The 21,367-nt window shown below is 37.2% G+C and overlaps 3 protein-coding genes across 3 annotated transcripts; 2 read left to right on the forward strand and 1 right to left on the reverse strand.

The window, feature by feature from the left end:
* The first annotated feature begins 1,011 nt into the window (after positions 1-1,011).
* Positions 1,012-2,987, forward strand: LOC120074266 (peroxidase 64-like). The gene is made up of 4 exons (XM_039027336.2): positions 1,012-1,632; positions 1,721-1,909; positions 2,020-2,182; positions 2,359-2,987. Exons 1-4 carry the CDS (start codon positions 1,423-1,425, stop codon positions 2,751-2,753), a joined length of 957 nt encoding a protein of 318 aa, XP_038883264.1. The 5' UTR covers positions 1,012-1,422; the 3' UTR covers positions 2,754-2,987.
* LOC120074267 (Putative methyltransferase family protein) lies at positions 1,069-6,156 on the reverse strand. The gene is given in 9 exon segments (XM_090311743.1): positions 1,069-2,985; positions 2,988-3,012; positions 4,224-4,377; positions 4,583-4,667; positions 4,769-4,862; positions 4,966-5,016; positions 5,188-5,274; positions 5,427-5,531; positions 5,625-6,156. Coding segments are annotated over 9 exon segments (816 nt in total). The 5' UTR covers positions 5,772-6,156; the 3' UTR covers positions 1,069-2,917.
* Positions 6,157-6,997: 841 nt separating this feature from the next.
* On the forward strand, positions 6,998-13,913 carry LOC120073184 (la-related protein 1C-like). Its single transcript, XM_039025855.2, has 6 exons — positions 6,998-7,863; positions 8,704-9,238; positions 9,315-9,471; positions 9,568-9,658; positions 12,430-12,504; positions 12,871-13,913. The coding sequence occupies exons 1-6, from the start codon at positions 7,372-7,374 to the stop codon at positions 13,165-13,167; spliced, it is 1,647 nt and encodes a 548-aa protein (XP_038881783.1). The 5' UTR covers positions 6,998-7,371; the 3' UTR covers positions 13,168-13,913.
* Positions 13,914-21,367: the final 7,454 nt, after the last annotated feature.

Consider the following 21,367-nt stretch of genomic DNA (forward strand, 5'->3'; position numbering starts at 1 on the left):
ACCTTTAGATTCCATACCAATGGAATTTCTCACAAGTTTGTTTAGAGGATATAAATTACAGCCACAGTAAAGTAGCTTAGAACAAGCTTCTTATTTTCTTCTAATGAAACAAAAAAGCATGATAACTAAAGATGAATTAGATAACCATTTTTTATCAAACATATGTGGTTTTTATTTAACCAAAGAATTAAAGTAGGAAAACTAAATGTTATCAGGTGGACTTAAGACAACTCTTCCACGAAATAATATCTATCAAATTCTTATAAACAGACAGACGTTATCACCATTTACAAACTAAGTAATATTTTCACAACCTTCCAAGGATCATAATTATAAATTCATAATAGTTAAATTACAAATTTGGTCCTTATAGTTTGAAGAAAGTTAGAATTTAGCTCCAATTGCTTTGATTGGAGATGTGCTACGCGGTCTCTTTTGTGATGCCTATAGAAAGAAAAAAATAGTCGTAATTTTGAAGAGAAATATGCTTTTTTTTTATTCTTTTTGGGCTTTTGTTCAACATGTCGCCTCTTGATAGTGCACAAATCACATCAAATTCTTTTGTATTTATAGTCTTTGGATGATTTTTAACCATTAGAACTTTTCTTCATTAGCTCTTTGGGGAGGGGTCTTCTCAATCTCTTGCCCTTAGGTTGTTCTTCCGTTTCCCAATGAAATATACATGGTTGTTTCTTATCAAATAAATAAATGTTAATTCGAATTTAGTTTTTATGGTTTGATAGAACCTTATAAATAGTCTTTATGCTTTGATAAAAACCATTTATATGAGAGTTTTATGAAACCATCAAAACTAAATTCCAATTATAGACCATAGAGATTAACCTCCAAATTATAGGACGGAATTTACAACTTTAACTTAAAGTTTATAAAATTCGATCAAGCCTGTTAAAAGAAAACGTTGCAATCTACCCTTTAATGATTTGAGTGTAGCATACCTTTTTACTTTATAAATGTAGAAAACTTCGACCCCTTCAAAACCGTGTTTTGTTAAAGTGCACCAAATTATTTGGGACCAACTAAAAGATGCCAAAAACTACAACAAGAGGATGGTAAAACCTTTTTGGGTTTCAAAATCTTTTATTTTATCCAAAGCAAACATAATTACCAAAATTTTGCATGATTTTGTCCCTCTCCCAAGTCCAAAAGTTGAGGTTCAAAGAGCAACAGCAGCCAGTGTCGTGCATGTTGTTGGATCAGCATTGCTTCAGAATCACTTCTCCATTATTTGCATTGATGTTCAACGTCTGGGGGCCGCTATCATGTCACGGCTTTGTATCCTAACTCTTCTATCACCCTTTCATTTCCTATAAATAACCACACAATCTCAACTTTAATGTACCAACACTCGCTTTGTTTAATAAAGAGAGATTGTAGTAGCTTTTGTACCTGTATTTGTAGGTCATGGCCTCCTTTGCTGTGGAATTCTCACATTTTGCAATTCTTTTGCTGTCTGTTTTGTCTTTGGGGAGTTCACTGAGCTTAGACTACTACGAGAAGACATGCCCTGGTGCCGACTTTATTGTTACTAAAGCTGTCAGGGCTGCGGCTTACAAAGACAAGACTGTTCCTGCTGCACTCCTCCGGATGCACTTTCATGACTGCTTTATTAGGGTATTCTATTCTCTTTAGAATTCTCAGCATGTTTAAACTTCTCTGTGTTTTTGACAAAACTAAACTGGTTTTGTTTGCTTGGTTGAAGGGTTGCGATGCATCTATACTGCTGAATTCAGTAGGCAACAACAAAGCTGAGAAAGATGGGCCACCCAATTTGTCTTTGCACTCGTTTTTTGTGATCGACAATGCGAAGAACGAACTGGAATCCTATTGCCCTGGTGTTGTCTCTTGTGCTGATATCTTGGCTCTGGCGGCAAGGGATGCGGTCGTGCTTGTAAGAAAACATACAACTCAATTGACTTTTTGCCTTGCAAACAAGATGGTTTGAAATTATGAAGTCCAAAACTCTCTCTAAAAGGGTATACTTTTGTGTCTGTCTTGTAGTCTGGAGGTCCAACATGGGATGTTCCTAAAGGGAGAAAGGATGGAAGGATATCAAAGGCTAGCGAAACGATACAATTGCCATCTCCAAGCTTCAACATTTCTCAGCTGCAGCAGAGCTTCTCACAAAGGGGATTATCCTTGGACGACCTAGTTGCTCTTTCAGGTAAACCACATACAAATTCAAAATCAGGATGAAAATGTCAACACTGAAACGTCAACAAATATCCAACAATATCGTTCAGCATAAAATATGATTAAAGAAAGAAGAAAGCTAAACTATTAAAGATATTCTTATAAAGCATAAGCATGACAGTAGACTCAATATTATATATAATGCAGGAGGACACACCTTAGGATTTGCTCATTGCTCATCCTTTCAAGGTAGAATCCGCAACTTCAGTCCAGCCAGCAACGTCGACCCTGAAATGAATCCATCCTTCGCAGCAAGCCTAAGAAACATGTGCCCAGTAAACAATAAAGCAAAAAATGCTGGCTCTAACATGGATACTTCCCCAACCACATTTGACAACAATTATTACAGACTGATACTACAAAAGAAGGGTCTGTTTTCTTCTGATCAAGCTCTACTCAACTTTCCTAAGACCAATAATCTTGTTTATAAGTTTGCAAGCTCAAAGGAAGCTTTTAACCGTGCATTTGTTAATTCTATGATCAAGATGAGTAGCATCACCGGAGGTCAGGAGATCAGGAAGAATTGTAGGGCAGTGAACTAAAAGCTACTCCTAATTGTGTGTCTCGTTTGCTAGCTTTTATTCAGTACTGTTGAAATCACAGTACAAGTGTCTTCTTCTTCTTTTTTTTATGAGAAAAAGAAAAAAAGAAGAAGAACAACATCAATTATTCTCCTTTTTTTATACAAGGTTCTTCTTTTATGTTATCACCAATGGGATGCCTTTATTTTTGCCTGTATTCTCAGCTGTCTCCAATTAGAGAAAAAGTTCCCATTATTGCGATGTCTCTACTCTCTACTACCTGCATCCACTCACCACATCTATTTTTAGATTCACCAACTCATACCCAACTGAACTTTATGGATAAGAATATAATAGGATTCAGATTTAAGCTACTTCATTAAAGCTCAATACACCTGAAAACAATAAAATTTTATGCAGGAAACCCGGCAGGGAAGAGAAGTCGAATCAGGATAGTCATTATGAATGTTCCAAAAACTTAATTCCAACTTGATACCACAAATGGGCATACAGTTATCCAACTTCCATCTTTTATGGGGGTGGTGGAGACTAGATCATGAATTAATAAAAGTTATTGTACAACTTATAAGAAAGTCTCGAAAGTATTAAACATAGATTTGGCAACAACAAACAACAACCAAATTACTTGATTCAACTCCCTCCCCCTCTCCTGGCAGATTTGTCGGCAGATGAAGAATAGTAAAGTGTTGGGTGAATGATGAGTCACAATGTTTTTTTTTTCAGCTGACACCTGCCGGCAATTTAGCACGCCACTGCCTCAGGGAACTGTGATAAATGTTGTTCAACTTCACATTATGGACCCACAACTATGCAAATGGATAACTGATAAGGCAGTGACAAGTTAGTTATTCGCCATCCTCAATAGGACAGGAAAAGAAAAACTGTTGGCTTACTGATGGTTTGTAATTTACAATAGCTCCTTTTAATACATGTAATAGAACTCCCAAAAATCAGGTATTTCATGCAATACAAGTTATACATAATTAACGTTTCAGCTTGCACGAATGCACTAGTTTTCACAAGGGTTATCTAAAAAAATTCAAACAATATTCTATTCAACTTATTACAAGGTTGCCTAAAATAGACGGGGAACATATTCTCACTCACATCAAAGTGGGCAAAGACTAATGAATTTAACAACTCCACCAAACACTTGTAAACTTCCACCACACACTTGTAAACTTCGTCATTTCATCATAGAATTCTCCTGTTACAAGTAAAATATTATAAATCGAGGTTACCAAACTCATCTTTAAAAAAAAATGCAAATATGCAAATATGTCAACTTGAGCATAGCTTATCTATAGGATATTAGAGCATATACCCTCAACCAAGAGATTATCTAGAGGATATTAGAGCATAGCTTATCTAGAGGATATTAGAGCATATGCCCTCAACCAAGAGGTTAAGGTCTCTCATCCCATATGTACTAAAAAAGACTTGCACAAATTAATAAATGCATTACGTTACCTTGACTGGTTCGGAATTGAGAACAATCTCAGCCAATTGAATATTGCCACTCAGCTTTGCTGCCTTTTGCGATGGCATGAATGCAAAGCCATCAACAAGCTTTTCGCACTTCAACCCCCATTTGACCATCAAGAACTCAATCAGATGGTGCCCGCTATACAATTTGAAAGATAGTAAATTGGTAAAGGTCGAAAACTATAATAATGATGATGATAATAGTCACAATTATGATCGAATAGTTCTCATAAAAAATAAAAAATAAAAAGATAATAATCACAATCATAACCATCGTGACCATGGCACCGTCAATTCCGCCCCCCTTCCCCCGTCATGCAAGAAAATATTAACTATCAAATTACCTGCGATTGTGGTAGGTTGTAATAAAAATTGACCCCGGTGAATTTTGGAGAAGAAAGGCCACGGTAGAAAAGAGATCATCAAATGCTTCCAGACAAAATTCAAACTTAAATTTCAGCAAATTCAAATTCGATAAACATGCAAAAGTGGAGAGGCAACTAAATCCCAAATTGATCGTAGGGTCCTACCACTGTTTTCGTACAATACATCAGCCCCAATTATGATTGTAGGTCGTAGATCGAATATTGATATGTCCCAGACCCCCCATGTAAGTCCCATTATCTGCACGTACAAGAAACTCTTCACTATGCAAGATCGTTAAGATGCAAATCGTTCTCTCAAAAGAAAAAATTAGCAAGAAAAATAATACAAGCAATGCATTTACGTTACACTTTAGATTATTCAGGTCACAAACTTTCCTGATATTGTCTAGCACCTGCAGATTGAAGAGTCGGCCATCAGAAAGAATATGAAGATCAAGCATCTAACTGCCCATGATGCTCGAATTAATATAGCCATTGACAATCTCTTCCCCATGATTTTACAGTTGGCGCATGAAGTGAAACTTATATTATGTTGAGGAACAGTAACTAAGACGAAGCTATACCTCCACTCTATTAGCATCATCAGTCAAGGTGACATTAGCGCCCAATTTAGCCGCAACCAATCCAGGCAATGAAGTACCAGCACCAAGCTGCAACCAATTCGGAGGTCACAGAATCATCCTAGCCATTAAACTTCCCCGTTATAACACAATCAAGCAGATTACCCTAACTCAACTGATTATTTACATTCAGGAGAACTCATTGGAGACGGAATGAAAGGAAATTAATAACACGCGAGTACCTCAACGACATTAGCACCAACAAATCGCGTTTTCTGCTGCCAAATATACTCGGCCAGAATAATACTACAGGGCCACACATAAAGGCCGTATTCCTCTTCCATATTCTGCAGTTTCATCGCAATTACGCAAAGCATTTATCGAAGTTTCTCCGTCCACATAAAATTTAAAAAAATAAATGGAAGGGGAGTATCGGATACCTCGATGATAGCAATGGAGAATACCGATTTCCCGGCATCGTCTTCGAAAACATGATGAGATACAGTCGTCATGGAGGGATCGGCCGGCTCGTCGGAATCACCATCTTCCATGCCGCTCCCCGGCGATGGCCGATTGAAATTTGACATCTGCTTTCGATTAACGGGAGCACGTGCACGATGAAGTATAACTGAAGACTTCCAGTTTTCGGTTAAAAACTGAACCAATTGGTTCTGGTTCCAATAGGATCGATCACTTTAACAACCGATTTTGCTTTCCTTTTGCAGTTGTAGCACCGTAAGACAGAGAGTGGAGAGGTGGCCGTGAGAGAGAGGTGGCGGCGACAGTATATAGGTGGCCGTGAGAGAGTGAGGAGCGGCGACAGTAGCAGGCTGTGGAGGTAGGGCCGGGTCAAACAGAAACTGTTAAACAGATGGTTATTTATTTATTCGTACGGATAACCATTTTCCAAGGGCATAATTGAAATTTAGTCCATGATTTAAATTGAACGCAGTAAAGAGGAATGGAAGGGGAAGGAAGAGGAAGTATACCATTTAGAATTAAAGTGGTAAATTCACTTGAGAATTGATTTTGAAACTCGAGATTATTTTTTATTTTCTCCATGCAATTGTCCCATCAGTCCTCTAAATTATCGAGTTTATATTCATTTTGAGTGACGTAAAATTAAGATGATTAATGACTTGATATCACACATCTCAAGTTTTTTTTAAATAACAAAATATGCATGTTTGTCATTGTCAATAACTTGTCAATTATCCATATTAACCTATCATGATTTTGAGAGGATAAAATTAAACTCATCCGTACGATAGTATTCTCACATGCTAGTTTTTTCTTCTCTCCCACATGTTTATGCTTGTACTCCTCCTCTCTCCCTTGCACTTGTGCTAGTATTCAATTAATCAAATTCAAAATAGGACTCTTCCCTATTCACTCTATGGTATTATCATTGGTCGTGCTCATTTTAACTCTCTCATCTTCACTCTGAACTTTTCATTAATGATGTAGGAAGGATAGTATGGATAATTAATACATTGCTATATAAAATTAAGACGGACATTAATCATTCAAAATTTAGTTATATTTAAAAGAAAATAAAAATAAATTTATTTATATCTTAATTTAAGATTAATGTAAAATTTATTATTTGTAAGAAACGAAACTATTCTTCGTATTCCTCTCCAATCATGGCGGTCATTTTTCATCACTAAATTCCTTATATATATATATCACAAATTCTCTTTCCGACAAAAATTGGTAATGAAATTGGGCCGGAATGAAGTCGAACGAAGCCCATAAACAAAATAGCAGACGAGGGGCATTATCGTAATCATGCATGCACATAAACCAGGCAAGGGCAAAGTATCCTGAGAATTTCGAGTGAGAAGCAACCAAAAAAGAGGAGAGAGAAAGAGAGAGACAAGCGTTTCAGAGAGAGAGAGAATTCTTGTTCTGAGCCGTCTCCGCTGCTCCTCCCTCCCACAAACCCCTTCATCTTCGTCTCTCTCTTTCTCTTTCCGTGATCTGATCGCTGAAATTTTTGGAAATTCCTTCACATTTTCGAATCCTTTTCGTCGTCGTTGTTGTTTCTTGATTCCAGCTCTTTAACTCGACGAAAGTTTTTTGATCGCTTTTGTACATTTCCCCCCTTTTGTTCATCGATTAACCTTTCGACTTCGCGCTCAGAAAACCCTAACTCGCAGTTTTTTTGTTTGTTTGTTTGTTGTTATGGCTGCTACTAATTTATCTGATAACAATCCTGCAATGGCCACCGCCCCCGCCCATCATTCTCGTCACTCCGGTCAAAACGTAAGTAGCCCTAAATCACGCCGCTCCACTCGCCCAGTGTCGTCGCCGTGGACTCAGATTGTCCGTGGTGAGTTGGAAATTCCTGCTGTTGTTCCGTCTTCTCCAGCGAACATGACATCTTCGGCGGCTATTGTTGAACCGCGTTCTTCTTTCCCTTCTTCTTCACCGTCCTCTTCTTTAGCTGTGGAAGAACCAGCTGGAGCTGAGAGATCAGAGAGTGGGAATGAGTCACTGTCCAATGCGGGAAATAAGCCCGCCTGGAATAAGCTGTCTAATGGGGCCGTGGAGGTAGGGCCTGTTATGGGGGCTGTATCTTGGCCAGCCTTATCAGAGTCCACTCGGTTTTCAACTAAATCGTCTTTGGAATCACCGAAAGATTCAGTGGATGGATCTATTGGCCCTGCATGCGAGGTTCTGACCTTTCATTTTCTCACGTAGTTTTTAGTTGGTTTTGTTAAAATAAGGATGCGTGCTAAAAATTTAAATATTCAGTTACAATGTCGTTTTTCTTTGGAACCTGAACCCGAAATACGTTTTACATTGAAATGATTTGTTTTGAGTGATCTATTTCAGTATCTCGGCCATGCTGATGAAGGCAACTTGTGCTTGCGTGGTTTTGGGCTAATACACGCACACACGTATTTCTTGTATTCATTATCAATCAAAGTCAGGGGTAAGGCTAGCATATATTTACTTGGGGAATAAGTTAGGGTTGGGATAAAAGGGTCATGGAAGTCAGTTTAGGCCTTATGGTATTCTTTGCTTGTTGGTTGAAGGTATTATGTAGTAGCAATTAGGAATATTTGATATAATCGATTACATTAGGAATATTTGATATAATCGATTAAACCAAACGATGTCAACTCTCCACAGTTTTGGTTTTATGTAATATTTGATACTGTCGATGAACTAAAAGATGTTAACCCTGCCACCTTCTTTATTCTTTGTAACGGCATTCTTCATTTGGCCAATTCACTATGTTCTCATGAATAAAACAGATAGAATGGGCGATCTCATCATTACAATGCTGCATCGATACTCTACTGTGTTGGCCCTGTTGAACAAGGACATACATGGTTACTGATTAATGATTATTTTATTTGCTATATTTTTTTGTTCTTTTTGAACATTTTGAAAACGGGTGATCAGTTTATTGATAATTGGTTGTTGCCTCATAGTTTTTGCTTAAATTAATCAATGTTAATAATTACTTTGAACTTTCATTTACATCTTTCTTCATTTTGTAATCAGGGGATAGGGAATCCACCATCCTTGCCATATAAAGAATGTAATAGTGCAAGTCCAATTTCGAATCCAAATCCAAATCCAGCTCCAACTCCGACACTAACTCCAACCCTAACTCCAACTCATCGTCAGAAGTCGATGAAACGTAGTGGTGCTAGCAATTCACACAGTGGTGGTGTCTCTCAACAGTCGACAACTCCAGGTTCCATAATTGATACAACTCCTAGTAATCCATCCTCTAAGGAGCACATTCAGAGGAGTTCATTTGCTTCGCAATCACAAAATGATCATAGCTATCAACATCAACGTAATTCATTTAGTCGTCGTGGGTCTGGTTATCCACGTGGTGATAGTTCTCACCATCACAATCATGGCTCCAGGCGTGATCATGATCGTGGAAACCATGATTGGAATCCCCATCGTAATTATGGACAGCCTCAGAGAGTTGTTCAAAGATATATAAGGCCTCCACCCCCCCCTAGTAATGCTACCTTTGTTCCTTCATCTATGAGGCCTCTTGGGGGTCCTATACCTTTCCACGGTAAAATATACGCTGCTTTTGTGAGGTTTATGGTTTTTATCATGTGAACTTGCTTAACGCTTGAGTCTATTTGCAGAATTTGTGCCTCCAGTGGTATATGTCGCAGCTCCTCCTCAGGAGGCCCTTAGAAGTGTACCTTTTGTGGCTCCAATACCACCTAACGCAGTGTTTTTTCCTGCTTCAGACCCTCAGTTATATGCTAGGATAGTCCATCAGATAGAATACTATTTCAGGTGTTTTTTTTATGTTATATATGTTTAACAGATTACTAAATTTGTGGTTTTCCTTATCATCTTTATCTTGTGTTGGAATTTTGAAATTAATTGCAGCGATGGGAACTTAGTAAAAGATACTTTCTTGAGAGGGAAGATGGATGAAGATGGATGGGTTCCAATTCATTTGGTGGCCAGCTTCAAAATGGTAGGTAAATTAAGGGAATTGAGAACTGAGGTTCTTTCCCCACCCTCTCTCTCTGTCTCTTTTTTTTCTCTCAATTTTATTCTGTTTTTATATACATGATAATAATTATATAATTTTTACTCTTTTTCTATTATATTTAACCCACGTTTTATTTTTAGTATGGTGCTCATTTTCCAGTTATGGGTCTCTCCTAGCCTCTATACTTTATTTCGGAAATGTGATTTACTAAAAAGGAATGCTCCATAGGTAATGAGTGTATTATTAAGGCAATCCCAACCGCACGCCTGAGGTGAGAGGCAAGGCGACTTGGGGTTTAGTTGCCTCTTGAAGTGCTTGGGCAAGTGTCTTCAGTCAGGCACTCGCCCAACAGCCGTCTCGATATGCTTTTGGTGCCTTTGCCATTGATGGAAACAAGCACCCAACTGTTATGCTACTTTTTTTCTTTAAAAAAAATGCTTCATACCCACAAAACCAAATCTAAGAAGCTCGGGAAAAAGGCCTATATATGGACTTCCTATGAACTCTTCAATTTCTTAATATTTTCAAATTCTCTTCTTCATTCTTCCCTTCGATTTCATCTTTGAACTAGTCATCAGTCATCACTTCTTAAAATGAGAGTACTTTTTCTTCTTCAAGGTTTTTCCAATTATTTCAATGGCTTTCAGTCGGTGAGTGGGTGAGGTTTCTTCACTTGGTCACCGTTTCCCTTTTGTTGATCAGTGGGTAAAGTTTCTTCCACTTTTCTTGTCTTATTATTCAGTCTGTGGTTAAGCTTTTTATTTATTCTCTGTCTTTCTTCATTCTTTTGAAGTTTGTTTCTTAAATAAAACTTCAATTAATTTAATCAATATAATTATAAAATTATATTTTATATTATAATTTTTAGTAGGTTGGGTTTGCATTTTGCTTCTTCAGCATTAGCAGTGGCCAGTGAGGTGGTTTTAAGTTTATTTTGTACTGTTTTTTTTTTAATAGGATGGGAGAAGTGGAGCACAAACGCAACATTATAGTTTGAAATAGTTTGATAGGTTATGACCAGACCCTAGGTTGCCTCATCCTTTTGTTGCCTCTCGCTTTGAGGCAACCAATCAAGGGGCTTGTCGCCTTAAGGTGTAATCCAGTTTGAGGCTTAATTAACAACAAATATACATAATTTGTCAACATAGCAACATAGTTTACTGAAGTTTAGTTGTATGCTTATCTATACAAATTTGCCTGTGTTTTAAGTGTGATGTAGTTGTCATATCTTTGCAACTGGCTTTTTAAGGTTTGCTCTTGTTATGTTCCCATCATTATATGAGGCTTGTCTTCTTTCTTACCAGGCATATCATTCTTACTGCCACAGTTTTTAGGGTTCCTGGGAATTGTGGATTGTTTTGCAATATTTTTATTTTATTTTATTTTATTTTGTTTGAGAAGGAACAATATTTTTTTATATGATATATGAAAGATATGGAGTGGGACGAACTATTACGGTTGGCCTAAATCATATTTACGAAAGGATTTAGAATAGGGTACGCCAAGAGGAAATCAAGGGTTTTAACGAAGTCCCAAAGTTCAAATCATTGAGAAATTTTTTTAAACATTTTTCTGTTCCTCTCCAATTTAAACTTCCAAACAACGGTCAAAAGTGTTGTTAGCCACAAAGATTTTGCTTTCCTTTTCCTAAGGTGGTGTCAACATGGGTTGCCCAAAAGCTTCAAGGGTCATTTTTCATAATAGTTAGGCAGCTCTTTAGGTGTGGCTCTTTTGGGGACATCATCAACAAAGGTCCCATATAATTTTTGACCTTGGAAGAACCTCCTTTGGCTAGAGTAAAGGACCCAGTGTGTTTTTTAAAAGCTGAAGGTGCAATAAAGTGCAATAGTCTCTTAGGGCTTAAGTGCAAGGCACAAAAAGAAGTACTACTCTCTTTTGTGAGGCGTACTATATATAAAAGTACTACATTAAGAAGAGAAAGCTTAGTTGAAGTGGAAATATAAAGGAAAAAAAAGATCCTTAAACTCAAGAAATTTTGCATTTAAGCTTAGTAAATTTGATTTTTTTAGTTAATAAAGAAGGAACCCTCAATTATTACTATTCTTTAAATATAATGAAAAAGCCCCAAGATCCGGGGCTTTGAGCCTCGTGGCTTCACAGAAAGTGCACGCTTGAAGCATGCCTTATTTTGTGAGCCTCACCTTTTCAAGGCAAGATGCTAAACCTGGGCCTTGAGCCTAGGTGCACACCCGAGAGGGCTTCTTAAAACACTGAAAGGACCTGATCAAATATTTAGGCAAAGCCACTTGGTCATTTATAGTCTTTAGCTATTATGAGGCAGCCACTTTCAGTGAAGGTTCAAATTGAGGATGATCCGTTAGTTTATTAAAACATGGAACTCTTTTCTTTTTCTCTGTTTCTTTTTTCTTTTTTCTTTTTTGAAGATATTTGAGCTGTGACGTGTGAGCGTACTTCTCTGAAGTTAGGGTAGAATGTTCTCTATGAGGATATGTTAGATAGGGTTGTTAATGCACCCTGGTTATGAGGCTTAGTTATGGTTTCCTCTACCCTAGGCCCTTAGGCTGTCTTGTTCGTTCTTTTGCTGCTATAAAAATTTCTTATGCTTTCCTATCAGGGAAAAAATATCAAATAGTTTCTTTTGATAGATCTTATGAATTGGCTGGGTGTGAAATGAAGCCGCTTATCATGGAAGTGTTTGGACTTATTGTGTGAATGAGGGTGCAAACACTCCGGCTGAGGGTTTTTATATCATCTTTTTGACTTTTTTGCAGGTTCGATCTCTAACTGACAATATCCCAGTAATATTGGATGCGTTGCGGATGATATCCACTTCATTAGAAGTACAGGTTAGTTGTGGATTCTCAATTTGTTTCGTTATTCTCTGTGGGAAGTTGTTTTTGTTTTTTGCTTGTGTTTTTGTTTTTGTTTTTTGTGTGGAGGGGTGATTATTAAGTCTGCAATGGGGAGTTTTGTGTTGGAACTTGGGATATCTTAGCCATCTTATCTATATAACTGGGAGGTTTGAGCGGCCTCTTCAAGTATTTTGGGATTTGGTCTAAGTTTGAAGAATTAAATTTGTCAAAACACACCTGAAAAAGGGTGATTGAGCCCCACCGGTGCTGTAAGAAGTTTGCATCCTCACAGTGTAACAAGTTAAAAGAAAGTAATCTCATATTGTTCTCTAATTTTGTATTTGAACTACTGTATCTTAGGGGGATAAGGTGAGGAGGCGAAATGATTATAGCAAATGGATAATGCTACCTTCAACTCAAACTTCTAATGACGTTGCCCCATTAAGCCCAGCAAACTCCAGTCAAGATTTGCTGGCTGCTGGTGTTCAGAGTATCACGTTAGAGACTTACAGCGGTACAGAAAGTTGGGGTGATTTCCATGTCGAGGCTCTGCAAAGTCAATCACCTCGGAATTTCAATAGCCAGTCACAGCCCTTAGGTACAGGCAAGCCAAATATTGGCACAGGTTTGGATCACTCCTTTTCTGCAAGGAATTAGACCTTATACATGCTGAAGCCCATGTCTTTTATGAGAACAAAAACAAAAACATATTTACATATATGGGTAGTAGAAACTATGGAGATAAGTTATAACACTGGGTTCTGTTAAATATGGATGCCTTCTTGATGCACGATGAATCTTTTTTCTCTCGTGCGCCTTGGTAAAGAAGGCAAACTGTGGCAAATAAGGAGGCAAAATGAAGGTAGTAAAAAAGAGAAATAACTCTAGAAAGATAAAAATTACTCAAAACATTTTCTTTTAACGGGGCAACTAAAGGGATCCATTTATGGTTTTGTGGGATGTTGCCTTTGCCTTTGTTACTTAAATTTATTCTCTTTGTGCTCCTTGGTGATGGGCAATACTTTTGCCATGGAGAATCTTGATTGCTTCTCCATGCTGGTGCCCCCAGCTGGTTTTTCTTTTTGATATCCTTGGAGGCAGAAAACCTTGAGTCGTCAGGAAAAAGACAAAAATGGTTCTGCAAAGGAAGTAAAGATGCTGGCTGATCTTCTTCGTCGTTAATTTATAGAGATTGGCCGTCTTTGGATGCTCTGATTGCAGCTCTGCTCCATCTTGAAGACTTTTTCTTTTTTCTTTTTCTCCCTTTTTTTTTCTCTCAAGACTTATCTTTTGCTCTCTAAATGTCAAATGGAATAACTTTGCATACTTTTTTAATATTAGACTGCATAAAATGTGCCTCTGTGGATACAGGTTCTGGTTGGCGCATCTTGTTATGAACTTTATTTCCCATTTGTCATTCTCTCAGGCCCTTTTTTTTTTTTTTTTTTTTTTTTTTAAGTTAAAATACCATTTTCAGCTTGTATTTTGAAGTTTGTTCAATTTCATTCCCATATGAACGTCTAATTTTAATCTCTATATTTTCAATAGATCTTAAATTTTTGATTTTTTATTTTTCCAAAATTTTTAGTACAAATATTAATAGGTAATGAAAAGTTTTTTTTAATTAATTGACAATAAGATGGGACTAAATTTAAGATTTATTGAAACATTTATGCGTGACTAAGTTTGAACAAAATGATATTTTAATTTTCTTTTGAATTTTCTTTTCCATTTTTGATCGTTTGAAAGCAGCTTATATTTCCTATGGATAATATATCATGTAGAAATATTTTAACATTCTTCGGATTTGGAGTTTAACATTTTGAAGGTGTTTTTGTCTAATCAGAATGATTATTTCTCAAATTATTGAGTGATTTTTTCTTGTACGTCAAAAGAGTTTATCAAGTGCTTAATTTGAAAATTTTTAATATAACATATTTGGTTTTTTTTAGTACAATGGGAGGTTTGGGGATTTGAATCATATACTTCGTGGTACTAGTTATAACCACCCAAATTTTTATTATACTTCTAGAACGTTACTATATGTGTGTTTATGTTTGAAAATAATTTCTCATAATAATAATAATAATAAAAAATGAAACTTTTATTTTTTTTAAATAAAACTCAAATACTAAAATCTTGAAAATACTATTTAAGGTACCCTTTATTTTAGAATGAATTGAATAAATAAACAAATTAATAATTGGACGAATGAAATAACTAAGAGTTTTAATATGCTAGACTCTTAAATTAGTTCTTATCAAATGACAACTAGTCATTCGTCAGTTTGTCTTTATCTTTATCTGATAAACATGAAGGGAAGTGGATGAGTATATAAATATATCTAGTAAGTAACCGACTATTGGACTCATTAGGTGAATTATTAGGTTTCTATCAAGACTAGTTGCACATTACGTAGCATAGGTATAGGCACAGGCATAAGCATAAAGGGCGAATCCAGAGGCACGCTTTCATAGGTAGTGACACAGAGGGACATAGTCATGAATATAAGTGGTGATCCCAAGGGGTACTATGTTGGGGATGATGTCCTAAACTCTCGTTGGGTCCTGTAGTTTGTAAACACAGTTTTGAACAAACGCTTTGATGTAATAATATATGATATTTTCTTCACTTTTGTCTATGGAACATTGGATGTTTTAATTGCTTTACCACAAATCAATAAATTAAGATCCCTGATTGTTGTTTGTAACTTAGCATGTATGTGGAGAGTGGAGACATAAAGGTGGATCATGTCTTAAGTGATAACCAAAATGGTCTATAGTATATGATATAGAAGGGGAATCTTATCCTGGTAACGCTACGGATGCGGCCCGCTTTGTAGAATAGTTACAAGTGTTGTGACTTTCTATAGATGGTCTGATCTTGATCATTCATGTGGAGACATGCGAGCGGGGGCGTCCTACACAAAGGAGTTTGTATAAGACCGGACCACGAAGTATTATAGTCTCGTTATATAACGTCATTCATGATAGAGACTTCACTTCACTAGGATGACCATAGATAACATGACCTCAATCCTGAGTGAGTTGGGAACTTCTGCCTTTGAGAGCGGTCCTTTGATTTGCATGGGTGCGTGTGATTAGATTGCTGACTCAAACCTACCAGTTTGGGGATTCGTCTGATTTGGGAGTTGAGAACTTAGCTACACAAGATGGAATTCACTCCTTCCCGAACCAGGGGTAAGTAGATAGATTGCTCCCTTAAGGGCTGATTCCGGGGCTTGAACGATGTGGCGCCACACACCTTCTTATGGCCCGAGAGATGCCACACATAGTAGGACTATGATGTATTGTTCATTAGAGGGATCGGTGGTACTTAAGAAGTTAGGGGAAAAACGATAAATTGGCCCAACTGTACTTACGAGCATCTATGAAAGGTTATCGTACTGTTGATTGGTTATGTTCGATGGACACAAAAATATATCTGTGGTGAGAAGAGTGCAGTTATCAGTCTTTAGTGGAATGCCTGGTAGTTAATGGATGGTGCATCTCGTGGCTAAAGAGTTTAGTCAGCTATTCACGTATCGTTGGAGCTTCTAGCCATAGCATAAGGTCCCCTTGGTAGCTCAATGGATTCAAGTTGAGAATCAGTTTTTGGGTCAGTTTGAAGTGTTCAAATTGACAAGAAGGAGTTTGATTATATATGATATGATTGAACTGGTCAATTCTATATGATATAGTTGACATGATATATGAGATACATTAATTGGAGGAATATGATTTATATCTAGTGGAGGAGAAAAGGTCTATGATTCATATGTTGCATACGATGTAATATTAAACCATAGGTTATAAATATAATAAGATTATATTTATTTTTTAATTTAACAATTATGGGATAATTGTGTCGGTTTTTCTCTGTAATCGAATGAGATAGTGGGAGGTTGCATTCAGTTTTCGTAACTGAAGAATAAAATGAAAATTATTTTCATTTTGCAATGAATCAGACATTTGCTCACCGAATTGTGTATACTGCCTATCGCATAGCAAACCGAGAGCATAACGACAGCTCAACGTTTCTAGACAATCGTATACACGTGCGTGGTTTACTAAACGATCGCATAGGATTTACTAAACGATCGCGTGTCTGAGCGTTTTACTAAACGATCGTCTATACGATCTCGCCCCTTTTACTACACGATCATGTACCTTTACCTAAACGATCAAACATTGTCTATACAATAGACACCCGATATCTCCCACTTGCTTGGTCGTGGTAAATGATCGTCTCTTCCTCCTTCCCTCTACCAAATCTAGTAGAGCCCACACCTCCTGGATTCTCACTCCGAGAATACCGAAGGTTCCAAGTGGTGGTGTCTTCCTTGTTCCCTTGTTCGTGAGGAGTCTGTTCGTGGGTAAACGATGCAGCGATTTGGTATACGATAGCGTGGACGATCTCAGCAAGAACGAGAGGTGCAGTCCTTAGATGAGAACGAGATTTGAGGCAAATAAGGGTTCTTCAACTGGTATGTATCTTGTTCTCTTTGTTATTTAAAGTTCAAAGCATGCCTGTAATTTGTTGTTAAATGCATAACTAGTCTATTTTATTGTGAATGCGGTAATTCTATCACAATGAGTTTGGAATGATCTTGCTTCCGCTCAGAGGTACTCTTTGATAAGAGTTCCTTCACACCGTACATAGGCATAAGGTGTGAGTCTGAAGGCTCACCACATACGATGTGAATAGCCCATTAAGGAGGCTAATAGCCACAATAATTCAACTTAAGCATAAGTTTCCAAAATTTCAACTAACCAACAGTCTCCAAATCCATTCATCAATCAAATATGCATCAAAATATACTATCAAGGTCTCCATGGTAAAAACATAAGTTTCCAAAATTTCAACTAACCAACAAACATGTCATAATATCACAAACCAACATAGGGACCAATACTTAACACACACTTAGGTTTGAGAGCGAACCGACAGTAGGTAACTTACCAAAATTAACCCTTAAGTCAAACAGACAACTGCTTAAACCTTCACCTCCACCTCTTAAATCACCATAACATCCAGAATTAAAACCAAATCCTATGGGTAAACAAGATTAATTGAAACTCACACCAACGATCAACAAATTACCTAAAAGTATACCAAACTGTCCAAAACCCTCGTTGAAGTTGTTGGACAGTGACGAAAACGCCTTCAAAACTCCAATCTAACCTTTAAAACGTTACGGGTAGGTTAAATATTAGAAAAAACCTAAATCAATCTCAATGGGCATTTCAAAAACACCCTAAATCTTACCCAAAAATCCAAGATTCCGGTGAACGAAGGCACTAAACAAAAGGGACGTGCCGCTCGTCGAAAGAGCGACTGGAACTATTGGCAGAGCCAGACGACGAACGACTGAAAACAGCGTCGGACAGAAGCTGAGGCGCAGCTGGGAGCGAGCTACACGAACGATCTTGTAACGACCCGAACTTTCTAGGACTTATACAAGGCCATTACTTCATATATGCATAAACCTCAAAACAACTCTCTCACAAATTTTAACTAAATCAAACGAATTTATTTACATAAATACTTTTGTAACATCAAAATAACTAAAAATCATTCAAAATATATTTCATGAAGTCTGATAAATAAAAATTTCAACCATGAAATTCTAAGTTCTCACATCAAGATTGGAATTTTAAAACACTAAAACATGAAAACATGAGCGGAAGCATTTCTTTGGTCCCAATGGCACGATCACAGATTCCTTCTGTCATTCGTCGGTGCATTCTTGCACTTACCTAAAAAACATAACATAAGAAAGGATGAGTATAAAATACTCAGTAAGTAACCCCACTATCGAGGTCAGGCTAGACATCCATGTCCTCTAAATGTCAACCTCTGGTGGGACGAACATACGCCCTTAATATTCATGGAACACATATAAATGAATATCTAATCTCATTCTGCCATAGTTAGGAGTACCCACTACCTCTAGTGAATCCCAAAGGAGACCACCTCTGGTGAATTCTGAAGGAGACACAACCTCTGGTGAATCCCGAAGGAAACACAAACCTCGAGTGAAATCTCGGAAGAGATCACCACCTCTGGTGGGTGTCTAATTATGGGTAGGGGTAACTACCAATATCATAAACATAACATGCATCATAAAACATAGTCCCATAACATGCAAATACATATCATCAAACTCAATGTTCATCTAGCAAATCATAATAACAAATTAACTTAGTTCATGCTAGCACTCATAACATACTTCAAAACATAACCAAGATCAACTTATTTATCCGTATGCATCTCAATGTAAGCAGTCTTAAAATCCTCAAAATTAATCTTAAATTTATCGTCTAGCACATAGGTGGTTCCAATAGTAAGATTACTTACCTCGAGTTGAAATTCCAAGACTAGCTAAAGCAATCAAACACTAGCAGCACTCAACTTAACGTTCCCAAACTTTGCCGAAAACGCCAACAAAACCAACCCGCTAAACAACAAATAAATTCCACACCAACTTCAATCCTGAAGCCAAAATCCAACAAGAACAGTGATGAAGGAAAGAAAATCTGTGCGGCAAATCAGTGGCAGCAGACGAGCGGCACGCTCAGATCTGGCAGACGGCGCGACGATTGGCTGGAGGCGAGCAGCGACGCTGTCTGCGGCGAGGCGCTGGTTGAAGGCAATCGACAACATGGCTACTGGGTGAAGGAATGAACGACGGGGAGAAAAAAATATCAGTGGGTGGGGACGCTTCGTAAAGACAAAAGAGAGAGAATTTAGGGGTGTATCGCATGTGAGGGAGAGAGAGGGAAGAGATAAATTCATGTGAATTTATTTCTACGAATACACAGGATGTTACATTTTTCCCATCTATAACGACCCGACAATTAGCCAGCATAATTTTGAATTTAATTTTGACAATAACTCCAAATCCATCTATAACCATCCATCTCTTAATTCCAATTCAAAATTAACTACTTCTCCTCCAAATTGAATTTAATTTTGACAATAACTCCAAATTAAATTCATATTACTCCAAATCCATCTCTTAATTCCAATTCAAAATTAACTACTTCCCCTCCAAATTGAGTTTAATTTTAATAATAACTCCAAATTAAATTCATATTACTCCAAATTCATCCATAATCATCCATCTCTTAATTCCAATTCAAAATTAACTACTTCCCCTCCAAATTGAATTTAATTTTGACAATAACTTCAAATTTAATTCATGTGACATAAAATCCAAAATTTTCTTCGGTAAACACTGAATAAAAAAAAAATTACGAATACACGATGTTCGCACGAGATTTCAAGAAAAATTTATTTCGTGGAACTTGAACTTTGTATTTGTATTAAGTTTGTGAAAAGTGAGTACAATCTCTAATACACAGTATTTCGATACTTTCAAAATAAACTATAAACTTTAAGCTAGTTGATCGGGCTTTGGGCTTGTTGATCTTTTGGGTGATCGGCCTTTGGGCTTGTTGATCTTCTTGGATGATCGGCCTTTGGGCTTGATGATCTTCTTGGATGATCGGCCTTTGGGCTTGATGATCTTCTTGGATGATCGGCCTTTGGGCTTGATGATCTTCTTGGGTGATCGATCTTTAGGCTTGTTGATCTTCTTGGAGGATCGGTCTTTGGACTTGTTGATTTTCTTGGATGATCGGCCTTTGGGCTTGTTAATCCTCTTGGGGATTAGTGTTCGCATGAGGCTTCTGGAGAAACTTGTTTCGTGGAGTTGAACTTAAGTTGGTGTTGATGTTGAAGTTGATTTGATGCGATGTGGTTCGATCTCTAGTACTTGATCTTCTTATTCTCTCTCAGTTGAATGCGTACGCTTGATTTGAGGAAGCGAAACGCATGATGATCGTGGAGTTGAAGTCTTGGAAGAATACTTGTATCTCCGAAGGACTTCAGTCTTCTGCTTGTTGATGAATTCTCTTTGGACTCTCTAAATGTAGAATTGTTTGTATTTTCAAAGGACTTCAGTCTTTAGAGTGTTTGCATTTTCAAATGACTTCAGTCTTCTTGCATCTTCAAATGACTTCAGTCTTCAGGATGTTTGCATCTTAATTTCCTTTTTTTTTTATTCAGAATTTTTTTTTGCACTTTTTTTACTTTTTTTTTTCTTGTTTCACATTTTTTTTATTTTGTTCATATTATTCTTATATTTTTTTTAATAAATTCTTTTTCATTTTTTTCTTCTTCTCTTTACTTTTTTTTTCATTCTTTTTTCTTTTATTTTCTTCTTTTTCTCTTTTCTTTTCTTTGTTTTTCATGTGTTTTTTTTTTATTTTCCCTTTTCTTCTTCTTTTTCTTTTCTTTTTTATTTCTTTTTCTTCGTTTTTTTTTCTTGTTAATTTCTTTTTTATAGGAGGTGATGTTTTATTTATTATTTTTTTGCAGCAAGTCCTCGATAAATGACCGTCTCCTTGGTATACAAAGGGATGACCCTGGAACTATTGTATCGCCTCTCGTGCTTGTACATCCTAGTCGTCATGGGAGGGGTTCCATAAAGGCTTACAACTCTCCCATTTGATCACCATTTGATCAGAGGGGCCTTGCAAAGGCTTACAACTCTCCCATTCAATCACCCTAGGGAGGTCTGCCTTGTAGCAACATCCTGTGCATTGTAGCGTCGTTCGTGCATCCTGATCGTCATGGGAGGGGCTCCGCAAAGGCTTACAACTCTCCCATTCAATCACCCTAGGGAAGGTCTGCCTTGTAGCAGCATCGTCGTTTGTGCATCCTGATCGTCATGGGAGGGGCCTCGCAAAGGCTTACAACTCTCCCATTCGATCACCCTAGGGAGGATTCAAAGATCCGCTTTATAGCATCGTTCGTATATCCTAATCATCATGGGAGGGGCCCCACAAAG

This window comes from Benincasa hispida, chromosome 3, assembly GCF_027475165.1.
Source record: "Benincasa hispida cultivar pf3 chromosome 3, pf3_genome.v1.1, whole genome shotgun sequence".
NCBI classification, from domain to species: Eukaryota; Viridiplantae; Streptophyta; class Magnoliopsida; order Cucurbitales; family Cucurbitaceae; genus Benincasa; species Benincasa hispida.

Bases quoted from the DNA above. Each gene is read 5' to 3' on its own strand.
- LOC120073184 (XM_039025855.2), top strand. From the start codon at position 7,372: ATGGCTGCTACTAATTTATCTGATAACAATCCTGCAATGGCCACCGCC. The intron at 9,239-9,314 runs GTAAAATATACG...GTCTATTTGCAG, and splicing joins GGGTCCTATACCTTTCCACG to AATTTGTGCCTCCAGTGGTA. The intron at 12,505-12,870 runs GTTAGTTGTGGA...ACTGTATCTTAG, and splicing joins CCACTTCATTAGAAGTACAG to GGGGATAAGGTGAGGAGGCG.
- LOC120074266 (XM_039027336.2), top strand. From the start codon at position 1,423: ATGGCCTCCTTTGCTGTGGAATTCTCACATTTTGCAATTCTTTTGCTG. The intron at 1,633-1,720 runs GTATTCTATTCT...GCTTGGTTGAAG, and splicing joins TTCATGACTGCTTTATTAGG to GGTTGCGATGCATCTATACT. The intron at 1,910-2,019 runs GTAAGAAAACAT...TCTGTCTTGTAG, and splicing joins CAAGGGATGCGGTCGTGCTT to TCTGGAGGTCCAACATGGGA.